General features: G+C 34.6%; 1 protein-coding gene across 6 annotated transcripts in view; it reads left to right on the top strand.

Annotated features, from left to right (window-relative positions):
* INTS13 (integrator complex subunit 13) overlaps nucleotides 1-24,482 on the top strand; it is a 33,966-nt gene extending 9,484 nt beyond the window's left edge. For 2 of the 6 annotated variants that reach the window (XM_021666859.2, XM_021666860.2), the window contains exons 4-17: nucleotides 731-933; nucleotides 1,348-1,428; nucleotides 3,790-3,892; nucleotides 5,298-5,426; nucleotides 7,092-7,176; nucleotides 11,792-11,881; nucleotides 12,067-12,174; nucleotides 13,642-13,820; nucleotides 15,242-15,412; nucleotides 15,682-15,836; nucleotides 16,125-16,355; nucleotides 18,437-18,576; nucleotides 23,045-23,180; nucleotides 23,937-24,482. In XM_021666859.2, the coding sequence (XP_021522534.1) occupies nucleotides 731-933; nucleotides 1,348-1,428; nucleotides 3,790-3,892; nucleotides 5,298-5,426; nucleotides 7,092-7,176; nucleotides 11,792-11,881; nucleotides 12,067-12,174; nucleotides 13,642-13,820; nucleotides 15,242-15,412; nucleotides 15,682-15,836; nucleotides 16,125-16,355; nucleotides 18,437-18,576; nucleotides 23,045-23,180; nucleotides 23,937-23,976 (1,851 nt within the window). In that variant the 3' untranslated portion in view covers nucleotides 23,977-24,482. The remainder of the gene's footprint in view (nucleotides 1-730; nucleotides 934-1,347; nucleotides 1,429-3,789; nucleotides 3,893-5,297; nucleotides 5,427-7,091; nucleotides 7,177-11,791; nucleotides 11,882-12,066; nucleotides 12,175-13,641; nucleotides 13,821-15,241; nucleotides 15,413-15,681; nucleotides 15,837-16,124; nucleotides 16,356-18,436; nucleotides 18,577-23,044; nucleotides 23,181-23,936) is intronic. The other 4 variants (XM_021666861.2, XM_012457181.2, XM_012457178.3 and 1 more) reach the window with 4 other exon arrangements.
* Nucleotides 24,483-25,067: the final 585 nt, after the last annotated feature.

Below are 25,067 nucleotides of genomic sequence, written 5' to 3'. Positions count from 1 at the left end.
AGCTAGGACTACAAGTGAACACCACCACGCCTAACTGATTTTTTAGTTTTTGTTTTCTTTTTTTGGAGAAACAGTGTCTTGCTATGTTGCCCAGCCTGGTCTTGAACTCTTGGCCTCAAGCAGTTGTCCTACTTTGGCTTCCCAAAGTACTGGGATTACAGGCATGAGCCACTGAGTTTGGCATGGATTTCTTTTCTTTCTTTTTCTTTCCTATTGCCCTGGTTAGAACAACCAGTACAGTGTTAAATTTCAGAAGTGGTGAGAGTAAACATCTTTGTTACTGATGTGTAGGGAGAATTCATCCAGTCTTTCATCATTAAGTATGCTGTTATCAGTGGGTTTTTCCATAGCTGTCCTTTATCTTCTTGAGGAAGTTCCCTTCCATTCCTAATTTACTGAGTTTTTTTTTTTTAATTATGAAAAGGTCTTGTTAAGTACTGTTTCTATGTTTATTGAGATGATTGTGTGATTTTTATTTTATTGATATATGATGTATTATAGTAACCGATAGTTGTATATTAAAGAAACTTTGTATTTCTAGAATAAATCTCACTTGATCATGGTGTATAATTCTTCTTTGTGTATTACTGGACTTGGTTTGCTACTATTTTTTTAAGAATATTCGTGTCCATGTATGTAAGATACATTGGTGTGCAGTTTTCTTTCTTGTAATATTCTTATCTGAATTGCACATACTCTTGTCAACCTAATTGTTTTCTCTTTTACTTAGCTAATGGCAGCATTAGCTGCTGTTGGGCCTCCTAATCCTCGGGCAGATCCAGAGTGCTGCAGTATTCTGCATGGTCTTGTTGCAGCAGTGGAAACTCTCTGTAAAATTACCGAATACCAACATGAGGCTCGTACTCTACTCATGGAGAACGCAGAACGTGTTGGAAATAGAGGACGAATAATCTGCATTACTAATGCAAAAAGGTGAGGTGTTGATTACAGCAATTCTTTCACTGTGGGAATGTTAAGGTCCTATTGTAGTTTTTCGAAAAACTAGGGGACAGCATGTTTACATGTTTACACTTAAGCATATTACAAGTGGCCTTTCTGATTTTTTCTTTTTTTTTTTTTTTTTTGCCTTTTAATATTGAGGCTGTTTCATTCTAAAAAAAAAAACTTTTATCTCATCGAAAACTGTTTAGATGGTAATCATGTAGGTTAATTTTTTTTCTGACTAGCTTTTCACTTAGTTTGCTGGTATGACTGAGCATCCTAAATGTAGTCCTTATTGAAGTAACTTTTAATGTCTATAACAAGATAATATAGCTGAAGAGTGTTTTGAACTTTTTCTCTTCCTGTTTATTCCTTTAAATTTGCTATATCTTTTTAATGCCATAGTGATAGTCATGTGCGAATGCTTGAAGACTGTGTCCAGGAAACAATTCATGAACATAATAAGCTTGCTGCAAATTCAGATCAGTGAGTATAATTCATAAATGAAATAAATATGTTCACTTTGATAGTATATCAAAGTGAAATAATGATATGTATTTCATTACAATTATTTCCAGTGACTTAAAAGTGATTGGTAGCATTTCCCTGAATTCTCAACTGACTCAACAAATTAGTCAAAAAAATGTATGTTTGATCAGAAACTTTCGTTTCATTTTCCCTTTCACTTTAATATTTTACTTTTCTCCCACAAGAAAGGTAATCAAAGGGATAAAATAATATGTAGATTTATAATATGTACTTGTTTTGATGGTTTATTCTTATAGTTGTGTTTCAAATTTGTAAAATGTGCTGTATGTAATGGCTTATGCCTGTTATCTCAGCACTTCTGGGGGCTAAGGCAGTCAGATAACCTGAGCTCAGGAGTTCAAGACCAGCCTGGGCAACATGGCAAAACCCCATCTCTACAAAAAAATACAAAAATTAGTCAGACCTGGTGGCAAGTGCCTGTAGTCCCAGGTACTCAGGCAGCTGAGGCAGGAGAATTGCTTGAGCCTGGGAGACAGAGGTTGTGGTGAACCGAGATTTTGCCACTACATTCCAGCCTAGGTGACAGAGCAAGACCGTGTCTCAAAAAAAAAATTTAATTTTAATTTTAATTTAAAAAAAATTGTAAAATATGCAAGTTGTTCGTGGCATTATTCAGTATGTACCACATCTATAAACAAGTAGTTGCATTGTGTGACTTTTTAAAAACTTTTTCTGTTTCTGAAAAGAAAAACACTTTTTTTCCTTTATACTCAACACTAGTACTTTTGATCAAATGTTTGGGTTTTTCTTCCACACCAGTGAATTCTCCAACTCTGTGGATATCAACTGTGTGCCCTACAATTCAATTATGACACTCCTTGGAGTTAATACAGACCACACAGATTAGTTATGGCAGATTCAGTTCCACAAGACTGTACCCCATTTAGACACCAATCTTGACCAGTGGTTCCCCCAGTTACCTACACTTTTGTCTGACTTGGCTACAAATTAGGTGTTTCCACAATCTCCTCCTCATGTTTAATAATTTCTTCTGATGGCTCATAGAACTCAGGGAAACACTTCAGTTTACTGATTTATTTTAAAGGATACAGATGAACAGTCACATGAAGAGGGTGAGGTTCGAAGGATCCAGGTTCATCAGCTCTGTCCCGTGGAGTTGGGGTGTGCCACCCTTCTAGCACATGGATGTGTTGAAACTCTCTGAGCCCCATACTTTAGAGAATTTTATGGAGGCTTCATATAAGGATGATTGATGATTAACTCAGTATCTAGCTCCTTTCCCCTCTCTGAAGGATAGGAGAGTACGGCTGAAAGCTGACAAGCTTCTAATCGTTGCTTGGTCTTTCTGGTGACCAGCCCCCATTGGGTAGCTGTTTAGGATTCCACTAAAGTTGCCTCAGTAGAAGAAGAGATGCTCCTGTCACTCAGGAAATTCCAAGCAACTTATGAGCTGTGTGTCAAGAACTGGGGTCAGAAACCAATTATTAGAGCAAAAGATGCTCCTAGCATCCCTGTCATTTAGGAAGTCACAAAGATTTTAGGAGCCCTATGCCAGGAAGTGTGGGCAGAGAACAATCTGTATATTTGTGATTGTGTCACAGCTAATAAAGACGTGTTTGGAACTATTGCAATGTGGACTTCTTTAGATTGATTATTAATTTTCTTAGGTGGGGTCATGGTATTATTGTTATAAGTAGGATTTTTCTCACTAGGAAAAGCATGCTGAAATGTTTAGGACTACATGTCATGCCCTCTGCAACTTATCTCAAACGGTTTAATTAAAAAGTGTACATCTACTTAGGTATAGTATATAGAGAAAGCAAATATAGCTAACAGTGACTCTAGGTGAAGGACATATGGGTGTTCATTGAATAGTACTTTTCTTTCAACTTTCCTGTAGGTCTGGAAATTTCAAAATAAAAAGTTGGGGGAAATTTTTAGCATTACCAATCTTATATTCTTAGAAATAACTAATTATAGCTAATGGTTAGTGTTGCCTGATTTTATCCTTAAAAAATTACTATAAGGGAAATAAATACACGATATATTCATTTTCACTGTTGCAGTTATCTATTGAAAATTATACTTACTAAGAATTTTTTCTTCATTTTATCCTTCAAGCACAGAAAATTATTTTTGCATTTGAATTAAATTTGTATGTTCATTAAGTGTTCATACAGGTACAGCAATTGTATACACTGCCTTTCTAATATTTAGCTTTTGGGTTAACCGTAATATCCGATTATAGCAATATGCTGTTTTAATATGTTAAGATTTTAATAGTTTACCTGCCTGAGTTCTTTACATACTATATATTCTTATATTTTAAGTGAAAAGTTTCTCTTTAAGTCTCATGCAGATTCAAAAATGTGAGTTGGTCTTGATCCATACTTACCCAGTTGGTGAAGACAGCCTTGTGTCTGATCGTCCTAAAAAAGAGGTAAGTGTTGAAATAATGAAAGAAAAGATCACTGTGGTCAATAATAAATACTGAGAAGGGTTATCATTAAAATGATCGATTGCCAATATTTTCTGCCAAGAAAATTTGAGTTTTCAAAGTAAATCTCTATGGCAAGACATCTAGTTTGGTTCTTTATGATATAATTGTAGAGTTTAAAGTGTTTTCTGTTCTGTCTGCTTCTTGATGTTTATCAAAATGTGTTACAAACCATACATAGTTTGTATTGTTCCTAAAATTTTAATTACTTTAGTGATTATTTTTATTCTATAAAAATCTTTTCTCCTTACTAGAAAAGCAGTACATTCTTTACCAAAAATATATTCCAATAAAAAATTAATTTTGCACATTCAGAGGGAAAAATCTTATTTTCCTAATTGCGAATATTACCTTATTTCATAAATTTTTGTAGTTAAGTAGTATTTTTAGTCATTATTGCTATCATTGTGTTTTTAAGTAGTTCCAGTGTAAGCCTCTTTTTTCTTAACTTTTTTCTGCCTCTTTTGATAATGTGGCAATGTTAGTTTTATTTTATGATAATGAAAAATTTATTTCTAATAAGTATTATTGCCCTCAAATAAGTAAGATTTTGTATCGTCTTGTATACTACTCTGGCTGCCTTATTTATTGATGACAAAATGAAATTTTTGTGGTGATTTCCACATTCTTTTAGTTTTATCTGCAGGGTTTTGTCCTCCCGACAAAATAAATTATTTTTTCTACAGTATACTTCAAATCCATTTTGCACATTGATAAAAATAAGTAAAAATTATAAAGAAGCATATTTAGCTGGGCGTGGTGGCTCACGCCTGTAATCCCAGCACTTTGGGAGGCTGAGGCGGGTGGATCACGAGGTCAAGAGATCGAGACTATCCTGACCAACATAGTGAAACCCCGTCTCTACTAAAATACAAAAATTAACTGAGCATGGTGGTGCATGCCTGTAGTCCCAGCTACTTGGGAGGCTGAGGCAGGAGAATTGCTTGAACCCGGTAGGCAGATGTGGCAGTGAGCCAATATTGTGCCACTGCACTCCAGCCTGGCACCTGGTGACAGAGGGAGACACTGTCTCAAAAAAAAAAGTATATTTAAATAACAGACTATTCTACTCTAAATTTCAGGAGGACAGGGATTATGTCTATCACAGCTGTGTTCTATCTACTCACAGTTTCTGACATATAGCAAACTGATTAATATGTATGTGATGAGTGAATGAATGCATGAAAATGTATTGCTAAAATAATTATGGTTAATTTATGGATCCTTTTTTCCAACCTTCAAAAAGTTAAAAATTCTTAATTTTAATGGATTTTTAGTAAAATATTTAGCACTCAGTTACAATGAATTAATATTTTGTGGATTATTTTTCTTGCATATTTTTCTGTAGTTGTCCCCAGTTTTAACCAGTGAAGTTCATAGTGTTCGTGCAGGACGGCATCTTGCTACCAAATTGAATATTTTAGTACAGCAACATTTTGACTTGGCTTCAACTACTATTACAAATATTCCAATGAAGGTAGGCAGTTCTTTTTCTTGCTATTTTGAAAGCCCTGCTTTGCTTTTTAAATATTTGTTTGAGGCTGGGTGCAGTGGCTCATGCCTGTAATCCCAGCACCTTGGGAGGCTGAGATGGGAGGATCACTTGAGGCCAGGAGTTTGAGACCACTCTGGTCAACATAGTAAGATCCCATCTCAATATAAAAAAATATATATATAAAAAAATAAATAATTGCTTGACATGTGTTATTTATTTTAATTGAACCTTTACCTTTTCTCCCCATATCATATTTTCTATTTTGCTAGCCCACATTCAATGTCTTTGACCAGGTCAGTAAATAATAAAAAGCAACCAGAAAGGATCACAGAATAAAATGCTATATTTTTGTTTTCTAATAAGAACATGTTATATGAGCTTTTTTTAAAAAAAAAAATTGTGCTCATTGTTTTCATCAAAATATATTTTCTGTTTTAAATTATTATTCTGTGATTCTTTTCCTGACAGCTGTGTTATTAGATTTTGCTTACTTTGCATATTCTAGTGGATCTTTTATTCTCTATATTTTTGTTGTTGCCCACCCAGTATAAAGGAGTTTATAGCTAATAGGTCTAACTAGGAGAAACTAGCTCATAGTTTTAAACTAGTTTATTACTCTCTAACTGAAAGACCATAGATGTGTGCCCTGTGATTTTACTGGTGGATTTTTTTTAAGGAATCTATTGCTACCTATTCATTATATTAATATTACCACTAAGTTGTTTTAGGGCTAGCACAGTGCCTGGCCTGTAGTAAGCTTCAAATGAGTTTGTACTGAGTGAATTGAATTTAATTGTATTGATTATGTTTACAAACATAAAGTAGCCACTATATCAAAAATTCAAATTTTTGTTACAGTCAAGTTTGTATTTTCTGCCACTATATCATGAACAATAAATTGTATGAGAAATATAATTTTTTATTATGAATTTCTTAATGCCATTGGCTGATTTTTCAATACAAATTTTAGGCATACCCTGTAGAACCTTTTGGACACAGAAGCAATTAACAAGTAAATAACATAATAGGTACACTTTAATATATATAATGTCATGTGTTATAAGAAAAATAATCTGATAGCTTGCTTGTTAAATTTGATCTTATTTGTGTGCTACTGATGTGACTCTTCAATCTTTGTGTTTTCTGGAAAATAATGTTAAAATTCCTATTTGCTATTACTGAAAACAAGTTACTAAACTTGTTTATTAGTTTGTATTTTATATAATTGTCATTTGCTAATTCACTCTAGGTATTTAAAGATGCTATTTCCTTTTTTTAACAATGATTTCACTTTAAATTTATGTAAATAATTTCAATTACATTTTATTTGTATATTAAGAATATTGGCAAGACAGTGCATTTGGAGTAAAAATAAATTCAAAATTTCTGAATTGGTCATCTTTGTTAATTCTGACATAATATTAAAAAAAATCATTAAATACTTTAATACCTATATGTAGCCAGTAGTTTTTTCATAGAGTTTATGTTGCATGGAAAATGTGCATCTTTAAATAGATTATCCTGTTATTTTAGCTAATTATTATTGAAGGTATTTGACCTCATTTTAAACAAAAAGCAAAAAATAATAATTTTATTATTTTGAAAGCAAAATCAAATTATTTTAAATGTTTGAAATTTTACTTCAAGGAAGAACAGCATGCTAACACATCTGCCAATTATGATGTGGAACTACTTCATCACAAGGATGCACATGTAGATTTCCTGAAAAGTGGTAAGAGACATTTGAAAGTATTATTTTGTACGATCTAACATATGAAAGCATATTATAGTAGTCCCCATATCCTCAGAGAAGATACTTAAAACCCCCAGTGGATGCTTGAAACCTTGGATGGTCTTCAACCCTAAACTGTATATACTGTTTTTTTCCTATACATTCATACCTGTGATAAAGTTTAATTTATAAATTGGGCAAAGCAGGAGATCAGTAACAATAATAATAAAATAGAAAATTATAACAATATATTATAATAAAAGTTAGGTGAATATAGTCCTTGGTCTCCTTCTCTCTCAAAATATCTTATTGTACTGTACTCATCCTTCTTTTTGGGATAATGTGAGATGATAAAATACCTACATGATGAGATAAACTGAGATGAATTATATAGGTGTTGTGATATAGTATTAGGCTACTACGGACCTTGAACACAAACACTGTGATCCCTCGACAGTGGATCTGATAACCAAGAGGGCTACTAATAGGCTCGTAGCGTTTATAGCATGGATATTCTGGACAAAGGAATGATTCACTTCCCAGGCAGGACAGAGTGTCATAGGGTGAGACTTCATCATGCTACTCAGAACAGCATGCAATGTAAAACTTATGGATTGTTTATTTTTGGAATTTTGTATTTAATATTTTTGGGCTGCAGGCCGGGTACAATGGCTCACACCTGTAATCCTAGCACTTTGGGAGGCCAAGGTGGGCCGATCACTTAAGGTCAAGAGTTCGAGCCCAGCTTGGCCAACAAGGCAAAGCCCTGTCTCTTCTAAAAATACAAAAATTAGCCGGGCATGGTGGTGCATACCTATAGTCCCAGCTACTTGTGAGGCTAAGGCAGGAGAATCTCTTGAACCTGGGAGGTTGAGGTTGCAGTGAGCCAAGATCATGCCACTGCACCCCAGCCTGGGCAACAGAGCAAGACTCCATCTCAAAAAGTATATACATATATTTTGGGGCTGCAGTTGACCACAGGTACTGAAACCACGGAAAGTGACACAGCAGATAAGTGGGAGGACTACTGAAATAGCTTTGAGAAGTTCTTCAGTAAACAAACCTGATTGATTTTGGTTCATCCCTGTACAAACTTATCTGTCAGTATCACCTGTTAATGGCCATGGAACTAGTGTCCTGTAGGATTTACTTTGGAAAAGACTGGGCTAATAGAACAAATACTGAGAAAGATAGTTATGGCTTTCTCAAAACTCATGACAGTTTCTTTTGCATGCAAACAACCTTGAGAAAGGGAAAAGAATAGGAGCAAACTCAAAAGAGTGATAGACTTTCAACTTGGCCTAGAAATTAAATTTTGAAATTTAAATGTTTTTTTCTCTAAAAATTATTTTAATCCATAGATCTCATCTCCCAAACTGTGATTTCTGCAACTGTATTGGCTTGGTTTAGGGGAGAAGACTCTGGAGTTAGGAGATAAGTTTTAGCTAAAGCTTTGCCACCAACTGGCAAGTCCCATATGTTTCTAGACATATGTTTGTGTGCTTATGAATTAAAGATGGGGGATTAGATGAGCTGTAATATTCCGTTCAATCCTAAAATACAATGAAAATTTTAAGACTTGAAGGTCATTTTAAAAGCCTTTATGCTTTGACATTTGGTTAAATTCTTTAGAATGTTTTCTAGTAAATTGATGCCGCCAGAGAAAAGGTTAACTTTGATTATGTATGCATCTTCTGAAGCGTAATCATGAGCCAATTGTGACATTTGTTACATGTCTGAGGAAGCTTAGAATTAACCTAATGAGTTGCTAACATGAAAGAAACCGTTATGATAAAGGGATATATAAATGTTTAACAAAGGAATGTAGAGAACATGTTTTTGAAAATATATGACATGGAAGTTGCTACGAACCTGTGATGTGATGTCAGTTTTTAAGATGTTATTTTAAAAACTTACAAAAATGTCAAAAATATCCTTTGTAACACAAAATAGTTTTCTAAAATAGTTGTTGACTTGGCCTGTAGTTATATGCATTACATGTGGGCACCATGTGTCAAATGTTATTTTAACAGTAGGAGCAGAGTACTATGGGAGCATAAAGGAGGCTGCCTGTGGTTGTGCCAGTAAGAGTTAGGCGGGCTACCACTGTTACTGAGGTGGTAACAGTGCAGCTGGGTATTGGTGAGTAGGCTTATACTTTAGCCCAGATATCTTCCATAAGTTCCAGATCTTTATATTCTACTGCCTAATTGTATCTCTTAGATGTCTCTCAGACACCTATACGCCAACATGCCCAAAACAACTTAGGAGCTTTGCCACCTGAACTACTCTGTTTCCTTTTTCAGTGAATGGCCCTGTTGTCGCTCCATTTATATAAGGCAGAAACCTCAATCATTTTTGAGACATCTAATCCATCATCAAATTTTCTTGATTTCATCTATTAAGTATTTCTCAAGTACTTCAAAATCTCCATCTCAGCTACCATTAACATTTTCCTAATCCAGCCTGTTATTTTCTTACCTAGTATCCCACAGTAGCCTCCTAAATGGTGTGTCCTTATGTACTCTTTACCCTCTAGCTACAATAACTTTCAGAATGGTAATTCTGACCATGTTCTCATGACCTTAAACCTACCCCCTGCCCATGCTTTTCTGTTGCCCTTAGGAAAAGACAGAGCTGTTTAAATGTCTTACAAGGCCCTTTGTTGTCTGGCTCCCTCCCTCTTTTTATTCTTATCTCAGAACCTACTTCTCTTCTCTGTTTCAGCCACACAGACCTAATATTTTTCATGCTTCTCTTGCTACAGTATCTTGGTATCCACTGTTCCTTTTGCCTGAATAGTCTTTCCTCTATTTCTTCCTTTTTTTTTTTTTTTTTTTTAATTTGAGACAGAGTCTCACTCTGTTGCTCAGACTGGAGTACAGTAGTGTGATCATAGCTCACTGTGTTAACCTCTTTGGCTACAAGCAGTCCTTCCACCTCAGCCTCCTGAGTAGCAGAGACTGCAGGTGCACACCACCACTCCTGGCTAATTTGTGTATTTTTTCCATAGAGATAGGGTCCCACTATGTTGCCCAGGCTGGTTTCCTGACCCCTAGCAATCCTCCCACCTTGGACTCACAAAGTGCTGGGATTGCAGATGTGAGGCACTGTACCTGGTCCATTTCTTTAGTTAATTTCTACTCATCTCCTTATAACTCAGACCAATCTTCACTTCTCAAGAACTTCCCCTGGTATCTTGGAATAGGACAAATCTCCCTCTATAGGCACTTATAGTGAGGGAATAAAACCTTCTGGGTTAATGGGGAACTTTTTGCAAACCCCAGCATGGGAAAAGGACAACACGAGTACTTCAGCCATATCAGGGGGCTATATTTAAAGTATCAGTTAGCTGTTCAGCCACATTCCGATACTGCTTGCAAGTTCAGTAGAAACTAGGAAACAAAACTACCACCATAAAGAGAAAATTAGGTGACTTATGGTCACAAGCCCTCTCCCCACACAGGACTGGGGGCAAACACTCGGCAACTCAATAGGAGAAATTAAATGACTCATAGTCACAAGCCCTCTTCCCACACAGGACTAAGGGGCAAACACTTAGCAACTCAAAATTACTTGGGGATAATCAGGACAAGCAGCCCTGACCAACAACGGCAACCCTCTCGGGCCCCCGCGGATACTGTGGAAGCTTCATCTTCGCCTGCTCAATAAACTGCATTGCTGCTCTCTCTCACGGTTGGCAAATTTTTGTTTGGAGCTGTAACACTCACCGTGGGGTTAAGGCTCTCTGCTCGATTTTTTGAGCAAGGGAAGCCAAGAACCTAAGCCTGGAGCCCAAGCTGGGCATAGAGAAAGGCCCTTCTCAGGGCCGTCCTTGGACTCAGCAACCGTATTTTCAGCAATGATAGCTGTGTATATATTTCCTTCAAAGCCTTGTCAGCTGTATGGTTGTACATTTATTCATTATAATTAGATTAATATTTCCATATGTATTTACTCTCCAGATCCCTTGGTTTGTGTTTCTTCTAATTAAACTTATTAGAATTCAGTATTAGTTGTGCATTTTAGATTCCTTAAGCTTTGTCTGAGTACTTAACCATGTCATTTTATCATTTAATAGTGTGGATAGGGAGGAGGAGTTGTAGATGCTTGAAATTTTTTAAATTTTTGCTATTGACTTTCAGTACAGTGACCTAAATGATTAAATGACGAATGTGGAGGAAATTGCTATTTATTTTAATCATAGATAATATCTATGATTTTTATAGATAATATCTATGATTTGGTATTTGTCCAGGGGACCTGATAAAAAGATGTTGTCTCAGAGATATTTTCTCTTACACAGTTTAAACTCACTTGGAAATCTTGATGAACAATTTGAAGCTTGTGATCTATTCGATAATGTTAGTGTTTCTCTGACATTTTTTTCATTGTTGTTTTTAAATAAACTTTTAATTTTAGCGTAGTTTCAGATTTACAGAAAAATTGTGAAGACAGTACAGAGTTCCCATTACTCTATACCCAGTTTGCTGTATTATTATTTTTTGCTTTTATAATTTTTTAAATTAACACATAATTGTACATATTTATGGGATACAGTGTGATGTTTCCATACATGTATACAATGTATAATGTCTCTGACATATTTTTAAAGGTGATTCACACCTAGGTGGCGGCAGTCGAGAAGGCCCATTTAAAGAAACAATAACGTTAAAGTGGTGTACACCAAGGACAAATAACATTGGTAGGTATTTAACAATAACTGAAAAAGACTAAATCAAAAGGTTGTTAAGGTTTTATATGGGGAACAATTATTTCATTTTGAATTTTTATTTTTCATTGTTTGAGGGCTCAATGAACTCAGTGAACAAGTTTTTTTTTTTTTTTCATTTAATTATGGGAATATTTCTTTATATTCTTTCAAATCAGTGTTTTCTTCTATTTCAGAATTACACTATTGTACTGGAGCTTATCGGATTTCACCTGTAGATGTAAATAGTAGACCTTCCTCCTGCCTTACTAATTTTCTTCTAAATGGTAACTTTCCCCATTTAATGGTTTTGACTGAAATTATATTATTATTTGAATTATTTATATTATTATTAAATTATTACTTGAGTGAAATTATTCATAAGAATATGAACTCTGGAAAGCTATTTTCATCACTATAGCTTTGTCATTTATTTGCCAAAACTGTTTTAAAGTTATATAATTGGAAATAACCTTTAACAGTTTTACTAACATTTAAAAGATGACTTTAGGTTTGACTTTCAGGCTATTATATCTAAGCAAGTTTTATTCAATAAAATTGTGAGTATTTTTATTTAAAAAATTTGACCTTTACAGTCTAAATTGATTTGTTTTAGAGCTAGAATTAGAAAATAAATTAAAAAAATAAAATGGAAGCTAGAATAATATAGACCGTTTATTTTTGCCCATCGAATTTTAAATCAAAGCAAATGTGGACTTATCTTTGAACACTATACCTTTATCTTAAGTAAATACTACATTTTGAATATTATACTATATGATTCTTACCTGTGACCTTAAATCTGTGGTTTCATTGTGTGAAAATTTTTTTACAAGTCTACATTATTGGATTCCAAATTAAACGCTTCTCTGGTAATTCTTATGATCATCTCAGGTTTTGGAACTAGTGATCTAAAGAGTCAGTGTGTCTTTATCATAAGGTTATGTCATTGTTAAACACAATCTGATTATCAGAATAGGTGAAATTCAGATTAACATTTGGACACGTAGAATAGAAAGTAGTTATGATTACAGTGCAGATGAGAAACTGTTGAGTTAAATGAACTGAGACTGTGCCTTCTCCCCAAATGTTCTGTAGCGTTAATAGCCTGAGGATTATGGAGCAGTTGTCTCACTTTTCTTCTTGATGTCCAGGAGAAAAATTCAGTATGTACATGTAATTGGATGAATCATATATCCAAACGTATTATGTCAGAGACCACTATAGTTGTCTTGGGAAACTGTATAACTATGTAATCTTGTTGTAACTAAGATAAAGCTAAGGCCAGAATTCAGATTTTTATGTATGGAAGAGTAGATACACTAAATTAGCAATGCTGGTTAAAATATAGGATCAGGCCAGGCACGGTGGCTCATGCCTGTAATCCCAGCACTTTGGGAGGCCAAGGCAGCAGATCACGAGGTCAGGAGATCGAGACCATCCTGGCTAACACAGTGAAACCCAGTCTCTGCTAAAAATACAAAAAATTAGCTGGGTGTGGTGGCATGTGCCTGTAGTCCCAGCTACTCGGGAGGCTGAGGCAGGAGAATTACTTGAACCCGGGAGACGGAGGTTGCAGTGAGCCAAGATTGCGCCACTGCACTCCGGCCTGGGCGACAGAGTGATACTCTGTCTCAAAAGAAAAAAAATGAGGATCAATAAATAAAATGAAAAAATCTGGACATAAATCTTAAGGAAATAAATTAGAGCCCATTTGAGTTTCATTACTGATAGTATAATCTTGCTTTTGACAGGTCGTTCTGTTTTATTGGAACAACCACGAAAATCAGGTTCTAAAGTCATTAGTCATATGCTTAGTAGCCATGGAGGAGAGATTTTTTTGCACGTCCTTAGCAGTTCTCGATCCATTCTAGAAGATCCACCTTCAATTAGTGAAGGATGTGGAGGCAGAGTTACAGACTACCGGATTACAGTAAGATTCTAATATCTATAAATTTCATATTTTGAATCTATCATCATTCAGCAAGTATTTATCTAGTGTTCTTTAAATGCTAAGTTCTGTGAAAAAAGAGATTTGGAAGAATTTGATTATTATTTTAATTAGGTGAATTACCTGCAATATTTGCTTGAAAGTTCTGTTCATCGTTGTGTAATCTTATTATGTATTCAGTATATACTGAAAAGTATCTGAATTGCAACAATATACTGGAATTGTAGGAAAGAATAAATTGATTTGAACTAATATTTAGGTGGAACTTAATTTCTGATAATTTAAATGGCAACCAGAAACCTGGAATATTTGGATTGCTGCTACTTTGAAATAACATAAACTTTTGTATTATTGGGTGGAACATAAAAGGAAATTGTGTCCATTTTTGTTAGAAATTCTGTTTTTCTAATTCTGATTTTTCATTCTCCCTCCTCTCTTTTCTATTTGGTATTTCATAGCTGTTTACTTCTAGAGGTGGTTGTAAAAACTAAGTGTAATTTATGTGTATGAATATGCTTTGTAAACCACAAAGTGTTATATACTGTAAGTAACTGTTTTCAATTAGGATTTTTTTTAAAAACATAATTTTTAAATAAAGAGAAGCCTAATCAGTATTTATTGTAGAAAAGTTAGAGAATATATGTATCTTAAAAAAAACCCCATATTTGTAAATTACCTATAACTTCATCATTCAAAGATAACTATTGTTAACATGTTTATGTTATGTCAAGGTAGGTTTTTTTGAGATGGAGTTTTGCTCTTGTTGCCCAGGTTAGAGTGCAATGGCACAATCTTGGCTCACTGCAACCTCTGACTCCTGGGTTCAAGCAATTCTCCTACCTCAGCTTCCTGAGTAGCTAGGATTACAGGCACCTGCCACCACACCCAGCTAATTTTTTGTATTTTTAGTAGAGATGGGCTTTCACTATGTTGACCAGGCTGGTCTTGAACTCTTCACCTCAGGTGATCCACTCGTTTTGGCCTCCCAGAGTGCTGACATTACAGGTGTGAGCCACCTTGCCCAGCCTCAAAGTAGTTTTTAAATAAGCAAGTGGGTCTTCTCATGTGATTAACTCATTCTTTTATCTGTATGTGATAGAAAAGTTAAATTACAGAAGGGGAAAGAAGTAAGTGTTTCTTGATTGCTAAAAAAGGTTGGGAGAAACATACCATGAATGCATTTATGTTTGAGGCTTTCTTCATTTTCATTGCATAAAGGCTGATAGGTTTCAAGTTCAGATCAGAAAGGGTAAAAAAGTAGTGGAGTTAAGGGACACTATTAGAGAAAATGTTTTGTTGCACGTCACAGGACAGAAGACATCAGGGAAACAAGACTAGTACATGTAATCCATACTGAAACATTAGACAGAGTTTCTAATTGTATCTTATTTGGTTATCATTAGGATTTTGGTGAATTTATGAGGGAAAACAGATTAACTCCTTTTCTAGACCCCAGATACAAAATCGATGGAAGTCTTGAGGTCCCTTTGGAGCGAGCAAAAGATCAGTTAGAAAAACACACCCGTTACTGGCCTATGATCATTTCACAAACCACCATTTTTAACATGCAAGCGGTAAGTGTTAAGTAGTTTCAACTTTTCTTCTAGACTAGTTATATATTATTTATAGAAAAAAGTAAGAAAATTTGTAATTCATACCATTTCTTAAGCAAAAAATGAGATATATGAGCTTGCTAAAGTTAATGAATTAATGATTAAAAATTAAAGTGATAGTTATGGATTTCTTCACCATGATAATCTTTAAAATCAGGTTCTGCCTAGATGTTTTGATATTTATTTTTCAAGACAGATTTTCTTTTTTCTTTAAAAAAAAAATCAAACAGGTAGTTCCATTAGCCAGTGTTATTGTGAAAGAATCTCTGACAGAAGAAGATGTGTTAAACTGTCAAAAAACAATATACAACTTAGTTGATATGGAAAGAAAAAATGATCCTCTACCTATTTCCACAGTTGGTACAAGAGGAAAAGGCCCTAAAAGGTAGATATTTTTCTTACTTTCCTTATAGATCACATTTACTTGATATATTGTTTCTTAGAATAACTTATTTCATATGTAAATTATACTTGAGGACATGTATTTATACATATATATGTTTGAGGTAAAATAATACACAATTATAGAAATGGATATATTATAGCTTAGAATTTCACTATTAACTACTAAGTAAGAGGAAAGAAGTCTACATTTCATTATTTCTTTTTACTTTACCAGTAGCAAGTGACACTTCAATATTATTTAAAGAGTATTTCCAAATCTTTACTGCAGAGATGAACAATACCGTATCATGTGGAATGAATTAGAAACCCTTGTCAGAGCCCATATCAACAACTCAGAGAAACATCAAAGAGTCTTGGAATGTCTGATGGCATGCAGGAGCAAACCCCCAGAAGAAGAAGAGCGCAAGAAACGAGGAAGGAAGAGGGAAGACAAAGAGGACAAGTCAGAGAAAGCAGTGAAAGATTATGAACAGGAAAAATCTTGGCAAGACTCAGAGAGGTGACTCCTTGGCATTGATATGGAACCATAGTGCCTTTTGATATATCACATTCTGCACATAGCACTTTCAGACATTCAAACCTGATGTAATAGTAGTTCATTTAATACATGCTTATTCATTTTCATTACTGTAATTTTATCATTCTTAAAATCTAGGTCTTTCTTAGGTGTAAAAAGTATGAATTTTTACCCTTAGGAGCAAAGTTTGTGTTAGTTTTTCCTGATTAACTTCTGAAAGTCATAATGCATGATGTTTGGTATCAGTATGTGCTTTATGTGTTACGAATTTCAAAGACATAATTTTATTCCTCTGTTCACTAAATATTTATTGAATGCTTATGATGTGCCAGACATTTGGCACAAGATATCCCTACCCTGGAATAATATACAGTGTGATGGTAGCAATAGACAAGTTAGTAATTGCAGGCCAGTACAATGGCTTCCACCTGTAATCCCAGCACTTCAGGAAACTGAGGCAGGTGGATCATTTGAGGCCAGAAGTTTGAGACCAGCCTGGCCAACATGGCAAAGACCTGTCTCTACTTAAAAAAATACAAAAATTAGCTGGGTATGGGGGTGCATGCTTGTAATCTCAGCTACTCAGGTGGCTGAGGCACAAGAATAGCTTACCCAGGAGGCAGAGGTTGCTGTAAACCGAGATTGCTCCACTGCACTCCAGCCTGGGCAACAGAGTAAGACTCTGTCTCAAACAAAAATGTGATTGCAGCAAAGTGTGGAAGAATGGACTGTATGCTCTTCTGTGCTTCCAGCAGGTCACGAGGTCAAGAGATCGAGACCATCCTGGCCAACATGATGATACCCCGTCTCTACTAAAAATAAAAAAATTAGCTGGATGTGGTGGTGTGCGCCTGTAGTCCCAGCTACTCAGGAAGCTGAGGCAGGAGAATTGCTTGAACCCAGCAGGCAGAGGTTGCAGTGAGCCGAGATCGTGCCACTGCACTGCAGCCTGGCACCTGGTGACAGAGCGAGACTCTGTCTCAAAAAAAAAAATTTTTTTTTAATCATAAAAATTTTATTTTATTATAAAATTTTTAAATTATGCCTCTGCCTCCTGGGTTCAAGTGATTCTCATGACTCAGCCTCTCAGGTAGCTGGGATTATAGATGTGCACCAACATGCCTGGCTATTTTTTTGTATTTTTAGAAGAGATGGAGTTTCACCATGTTGCCCAGGCTGGTCTCTATCTCCTGACCTCAGGTGATCCACCCATCTTGGCCTCCCAAAGTGCTTAAGATTACAGGCATGAGCCACTGTGACTGGCCTAAAATAGATCTTTTTATTATGGAAAATTTCAAACATATGTAGCAATAGAACAGATAGTCACTCATCATCTACCTTCAATGATTAACAATTCATGGTACATCTCATTTCATATATATCTCCATCCACTACCCCCATAGGAATATTTTGAAGCTAATTCTGGAAATCCTGTAATTTTATTCATTAATAATAGAATACCTTTATTCTCTTTGACTTTAGAAGCTCATGTTTTCATTAGGGCTGCTGAGCTTCTGAAACAAAACTGGCTCACTGTCAAAGGGAAAAAGTATTATCATTCAGATCCCACTGAGCTTCAAGTACACTCTTGTATATTTTGCAAGTTTTTGTTCTCTGATTAAACTCAGTACAAGCTTGGAGTTAAGTTTCTAATTTGAAGAACATAAATACATTTGCACAATATATAGATGAGAGAATAAATGGAAATAAATTCATTAATCTTATTTGTAATTTGAAATATAATATTTTGTCCATATCTTTAAAAATAAAAATTGTGCAGTTTCTTCTGAAGATCAAGTATTCTTCTATTTTTTAATATTTGACAGCTGACTGATTCCTGAATTATTACATGATTATTATGAAGGAAAAGGGAAACTTGTATTTAATTCACTAATTTCTGTGACCTGGTTTTAGATTGAAGTTTTTGATTAGTCCCTAGGTTTATTTTGTGAGATTAGCCATCTTTTATAAAGGTTAATATGCAAAGGTAGTTTAATTATTGGACCATTTTTAGACTTCTAAAAATGTAAACTTTACATTTTCATTATTTGTCCCTCTCAAAGATTAAAAGGAATCTTAGAGCGTGGAAAAGAAGAATTGGCAGAAGCTGAGATTATAAAAGATTCGCCGGATTCCCCAGAACCTCCAAACAAAAAACCCCTTGTTGAAATGGATGAAACTCCACAAGTGGAAAAATCAAAAGGTAAGGTACAGCTGTGGTAACTAGATTTATAAAAAGTTTTCCAATGAAGCTCTGTTTTATACAGTGTTATTTAATATCATTGTGTATGTGAGAAAGAGTTCTTAAGTATTCGTGGATGTTGTTTAGGAGATTCTCTGTTTACAATCTGTATTAGTCCCTTTTCACACTGCTAATAAAGACATACCCAGGTGGGTAATTTATAAAGGAAAGAGGTTTAATTGACTCACAGTTCCAGGATGGCTGGGAGGCCTCTGGTAACTTACAGTCATGGCAGAAGGGGAAGCAGACATGTCCTCCTTCACATGGCAGCAGCAAGGAGAAGTGCATAGCAAAGGGAGGGGAAGCCCCTTATAAAACCATCAGATCTCATGCAAACTCACACAGTATCATGAGAACAGCATGGAAGTAACAGCCCCCATGATTCAATTACCTCCCATTGGGTCCCTCCCACGACACATGGGGATTGTGGGAACAATTCAAGATGAGATTTGGGTGGGGACACAGCCAAACCATATCACAGCCTTAGAGAATGTAAGCAGTAAATATATTTGTCAGTGTTAAAAACAAAAACAAGTAGCATCATACTTCCATTAACAAAGCCTTTGGAAAATAAGCATATAAAGTTTGTGTTTTAAGAAATTTTAAATTTGTAAAAACTTGAATCTGTTTATGTTCCTGATACTATACTAACAGCTGGGTTATTGAATACAAACTCTTTGACCCTAAACTCTTATTAAACTTAGGAAATAATGTAATATCACTCATTTATTGATATATTAAAATATGTTTGAATCAGTTTCAGTGTAGGTATTATAAACAATATTTTCACTGTAAAGCCTCTTAATCTCTTACTTATAGGCTAAAAAGTTTAGTTACCTCTTGAAGGAATTCTAGGCACCAAGAATATGATTTGGATTTGGCAACTCCTGAAATCATTCTAGGCCTTAGTTATCTTGAAGGCAAACTAAATTTAGTCTTTTTACGTTACAAGGGAAATGATGTGCCATCATCAGACTATGTCTTCCACTATGCCTCTCCTAAGGCAGTAGGTCCAGCTTATGATTATTGGCAGCTCATCCTAGGGAGAAGATAGGCTTGTTTGCTTTTTATATACTTGTCATAGTATATATATATATACATATATAATGATACATGTTATATTCTTCAGTTCACTAGTTTCTTTGAAGCCAGAGATCACCCTTGGGGTGATCTTATTATATTTGCCTTTCAGGCATTTGTTAGAGGACCCAGAAAATAATAGGATTTAAATAGATGTTTGTTGATAAATTATTTCTCATATGACAAAATATACCACTGTTCATTAGGATGAGAAATTTAGGTCTACTGTAAACAACATTTCAGCATTGTTTGGCAAATAGAACTCTAAGGAGTATTACTGAGGTAGAGGTTGCAGTGAGCCAAGATCTTGCCATTGCACTCCAACCTGGGCAACAGAGTGAGACTCTGTCTCAAAAAAGAAAAAAAGAAGAGTACTATTTATACTGGCAAAAATTGCAGGCAACTAAAAGTCATATTAGTAAGAAAATAACTGAATAATGATGTGTCCATAGAGCGTTATTTATTTATTTATTTATTTATTTATTTATTTATTTATTTATTGAGACGGAGTCCACTCTTGTTGCCCAGGGTGGAGTGCAATGGCACAATCTCAGCTCACTGCAACCTCTGTCTCCTGAGTTCCAGTGATTCTCCTGCCTCAGCCTTTCAAGTAGCTGGGATTACAGACGCCTGCGCATGTCCAGCTAATTTTTATATTGATAGAGTTTCACCATGTAGAGACAGGGTTTCACCATGTTGGTCAGACTGGTCTCAAACTCCTGATTTCAGGTGGGTGATTCGCCTGCCTCGGCCTCCCAAAGTGCTGGGATTATAGGCGTGAGCCACCACGCCTGGCCCCTAGAGGGTGGTATTTATATAGCCCAAGAATAATTATTGAATGAATGTGTAAATGAATAAGTTTTTTTGAAGCAGGCTACATAAACATATGTATTGTGATCTCAATTTTAAGTTTTCATACACACATACACTAACTTGTCACTTGGATGACATATCAGCTATCATTAAATTAAATGGATCCCTGATGCTTTTCAATCTAGAAATACTATATGGAATAGCCCATATGAGAAGCAACTTGATTGCACATTACTGCCTTTCCTTGTAACTTTCTATTTGAGGCTGATAATTTGAAAAATGTTTGTTTCTTCTTTCATTCTATTTCATAACCTAAATTGCATGTCTCTTCTGATCAGCAATTTATCTGGGCCTTTTATTATACCTCAGTTTTATCTGCTTTGGAAAATGACTTTCCAGGCCTCCCCAAAGTGAATTTTGTGCCTGCTGTATACACTGCACTTAAGATTGGGCTGTTTCAAATGTGCCGTCTAGATTTGGCAGACATCTGTTCAGCACTCTTTGTATGATGCAGTAACAGAAAAACCAAAATAACATTTTGTGGATATAGATTGGCATTGAAAAAAGGACTAAAATTGTTATAGTTGTTAGAGCAGTGGCATTAGGATGATTTTATTTCCTCCTTTATTGTTTTCTAAATTTGTTCTCATGAACATGTATTTTATAATAAGACAAATAAGAGTGTAAAAAAATTTATATACAATAATATTAACTCTTTTCGATGTGCAGTTCTGTGAGTTTAGACAATGCATACCACCCCCAGAATCAGGGAACACAACAGTATATCACCCCAAAAGATTTCCTTGTATTGACTCATCCTTCACTCCTTCTCCCCAATCCCTGGTAACTATTTATATGTTTTATCTTCCTATAATTGTGCTCCCTATAATTTTTCAGAATGTCTTATAAATGAAAGGAAATGTCATGTCACCTTTTGAGGTTGGCTTTTTTCACATAGTATTATAATGACTAATTTTATAAGAAACTGCCAACTTATTTTTTCGAAGTGGTGGCACCATTTTGCATTCCCACCACCAGTGTAGGAGAGTTCTAGGTGTTCTGCATCCTTGTCCACTTGCTATTGTCAAGGTTACTTTTATTTTTGCTTTTTATCCTATAAGGTATGTAGTGGTATTTCACTGGTGTTTTAATTTACATTTCTCTCATGATTAATGATGATGAAACTCTTCCTTTGTTTATTTGTTATCTATTTGTCTTCTTGGGTGAAAGGTCCATTAAAATATTTTGTACATTTTTAAATTGGATTGTTTGTTTTCTTATTAGTGGATTTTGAGAGTTCTTTATTCTGCATACAGGTTCTGTGTTGGACATTTGATTTGCAAATGTTTTCACCCATTCTATGGCTTGTTCTTCTCTTAACAATGACTTTTGCACAATGGAAGCTTTTTATTTTGATGAAGTCAAATATATCCATTTTTGCTTTTATGATTATGCTTTAGGTATTACATGTTCAAAATCTAACCCAAGGTCACAAAGGCTGATTTTCTTTAAGAGTTCTGTAATTTTAGATTTTACATTTAGGCCATGATCATTTTTTGAGTTATTTATTTTCTATAAGGTATAAAGTACAGATCAATATTAATCCTTTTTTCATATAATGTCCTAATGTTCCAGCAGCATTTATTGAAAAAACTTTTTTCTTCATTGAATTGTTGTACTTTTATCAGAAATTAGTTAACTGTGTATGTGGGAGTCTGCTTCTGGATTCTCTTTTATGTTCTGTTGGTTTATGTGGCTATCCTATCACCAATCCAGTTCTATCACAGTCACTTCAAATTAAGTCTTTTAATAAGGAAGTAAGAATCTTCTAACTATTCTCTTTTGAAATTGTTTTGGCTATTCTAATTATTTTGCCTTAATCATATTGTGTAGGAAAGAGTTAACATAGCAGGCTTGAGACTATTATAATTTGAAAAGCCTGCTTGCAAGTTTGGTCTTTGGCTGCCATCTGGGAACTTGGCTTTTGAGATGTTCCCTAGATAATGAACTGAACACCTGCTTCCCTTCTGAAAGTCTGGCACTTTGGTTGTTATGGTTAGGCAGAGAATACCTACCTGATCAGCCCCAGTAAAAACCCCGGAATCTACTCAAACAGGTTTTCCTGGCAGAAATATTGCACATATGTGGCTGCATTTTTGCCCATGGAGGTAGTATGCACTCTGCATAAGCCCTCACTGGAGAGAGCAAACATGGGAAGCCTACAAATGGATTCTGCCAGTCTCCACCTCATGTGTTTCATCTGCTTACTGAGCTGGCTATGTCTCCTTACTGTATAGCTGTAATCATTCTTAACCAGGAGTATAACTTTACATTTAGTCATTTGAATCCTTCCATCAATCACTGAGCTAGTGGTTGCTCTTAGGGACCCTGAAATACATACATTTTAGAATAAGAGGAAAATGATTGCCTTAATTGTGTAAAATGAATAACAGAATTAAAGGTAAGTTTGTTAAATTTGTAAATTTGGAAGTAATAAATTATTTTTTTCTCTCTCTCCTTTGAAATATAACACCAGGGCCAGTGTCCTTATTATCCTTGTGGAGTAATAGAATCAATACTGCCAATTCCAGAAAACATCAGGAATTTGCTGGACGTTTGAACTCTGTTAATAACAGAGCTGAATTATATCAACATCTTAAAGAAGAAAATGGGTTTGTGTTATTTATTGTCAAAATTGGTTTTGTCAATTGCCTGTATAGTACCTTAACAAACACTGCTTGTTTGTAATAATCAGGCATTTTTTATTACTAATATTATGAACTAATACATGTCACCATAAGGAGACAAAATTAACCTCTCTGTTTCTTGCTTGTAAAGGCTTAATTATATTGGTCGTACCCTTGAAAGTATTTACTTCTTAGAGCATTTCTTTTCGATGCTTAGTAAACATTATGAAAAATCATAGCATTTAGGATATAATACTGATCTTTATAAAATAACAGAGGGAAATGTTTTCCTAAAAGGAATATAATAAGAATATTGATTATAATAAAATAAATCTCAGATCTGATTATTTTGATTTTTTTTAGAAGAAATCCTTTTAAAAATGTATTGATGGAAATATATTTCTTTCGTGGAAAAGGAAATAAATATTTGGCTAAATTGTAGAGATTTTTTCCTTAGTTTTGCTTGGAAAGGGAGAGTGTGGTATAGTAAACAACAAAAAACAGTGGCATTTGACATGTAACCTTGGGAAAGTCACTTAGTGTCTCAGGGCCTTAATTTTCTCTGTAAAATGAGGAAGTTGGCCTACCTAGAGGAACCCTAACTTTAGTCTTTTTCTAAAATGCTGATGTTCTGTTCTGTCAATATAATTTTCATGTGAAAGGTAGATAATTAAGGAGACAAAATGTGGATGGTTAATGAATGTTTCATTTTATCAACTCATTTTTTTCCTCCTATTTTAGGATGGAGACAACAGAAAATGGAAAAGCCAGCCGGCAGTGAAGAGTGACTTGAAGAACTAAATTTAGTATATTGCAAAAATATTTTGGGCAGAATTTGATATAAGTACTTTTACAGCAAGATTGTATAGTTATGTTGCCTGGACTGGTTTTTACATTTTTAAAATATTTCAACTATCGTTTTTGTACTGATTATAAAATTGGCACATAAGTCAAAAATATACATTTGAGATGATTTGTCCTCCCAAATTATACAAGTTTATTTTATGGTAAAAGGTGTTCTCTCTGGAAATGTTTTTAAAAAACAATTCTTAGGCTTCTCTTTGCCAAATAAAACTATTAAAATATTTGAAATGCAAAATATTGGAATATTACTTTAGAAAAAAGATATTATTCACTTAATAACTGAAAACAACCTATAGGAAATTTTTTGAACTTTGATGAGAGTTTATGTAAGGTTTGCAATACTTAATATAAAATCTTGCCTATTAAGCTACATCATATATTGTGCTTTTCTAAAAAAGAACATTGTTTTTATTTTGTTTTAAATTACTTTGCATATGTGTTGTTATTCATTTAAAAGTACAGTTTTCAGGTAGGTTGTATAATTTTATATTTATTAGTACTGGGTAGTTTTATTCTTTTTATTTTTCTGCTAAATATTTTCCATTCATTTGCTTTTCTTATTAAAAGAGAAGTATAAAGGAAATTACTTCACAGATTGAGAAGAAAGGAAGGTTACTAGGTTGTTTTGATCTCTGGAGAGAATCTTGGTCTCATTTCTTAGAAATATCATGGTTATATGTTATATGTTTCATGGACCTTTTTCCTGTGCTGCTTCATCTAGAAGTTTATGTTACAAAAGACAGGTTATTTCAATGTTAAACACCAATTCTTCGTTTGCCATTTTTTTCCTTGAGTGTTTATTAGAGAAAGGAAAAGCTCTTTATACAGACTCAATATTTTCTATTGAAAAAAAAAAACAACTAGTATTTACACAGGGGTTCAGCAGCCTTTCAGGTCAGCCTAGTGAAATTGACGTTGCTCCCCTTTATCAACTCCTGTCTCATTCTCAGCCCTCTTCCCTACACTAGAGCTACTTTTACTCCTTTCTACTGTGTTTAGATCAACAGA

This window comes from Aotus nancymaae, unplaced genomic scaffold (assembly GCF_030222135.1).
Source record: "Aotus nancymaae isolate 86718 unplaced genomic scaffold, 86718_ANA_hifiasm-v0.15.2.pri h1tg000016l, whole genome shotgun sequence".
Taxonomy (NCBI): Eukaryota; Metazoa; Chordata; class Mammalia; order Primates; family Aotidae; genus Aotus; species Aotus nancymaae.
This window is presented reverse-complemented; position numbering and strand designations above follow the sequence as displayed.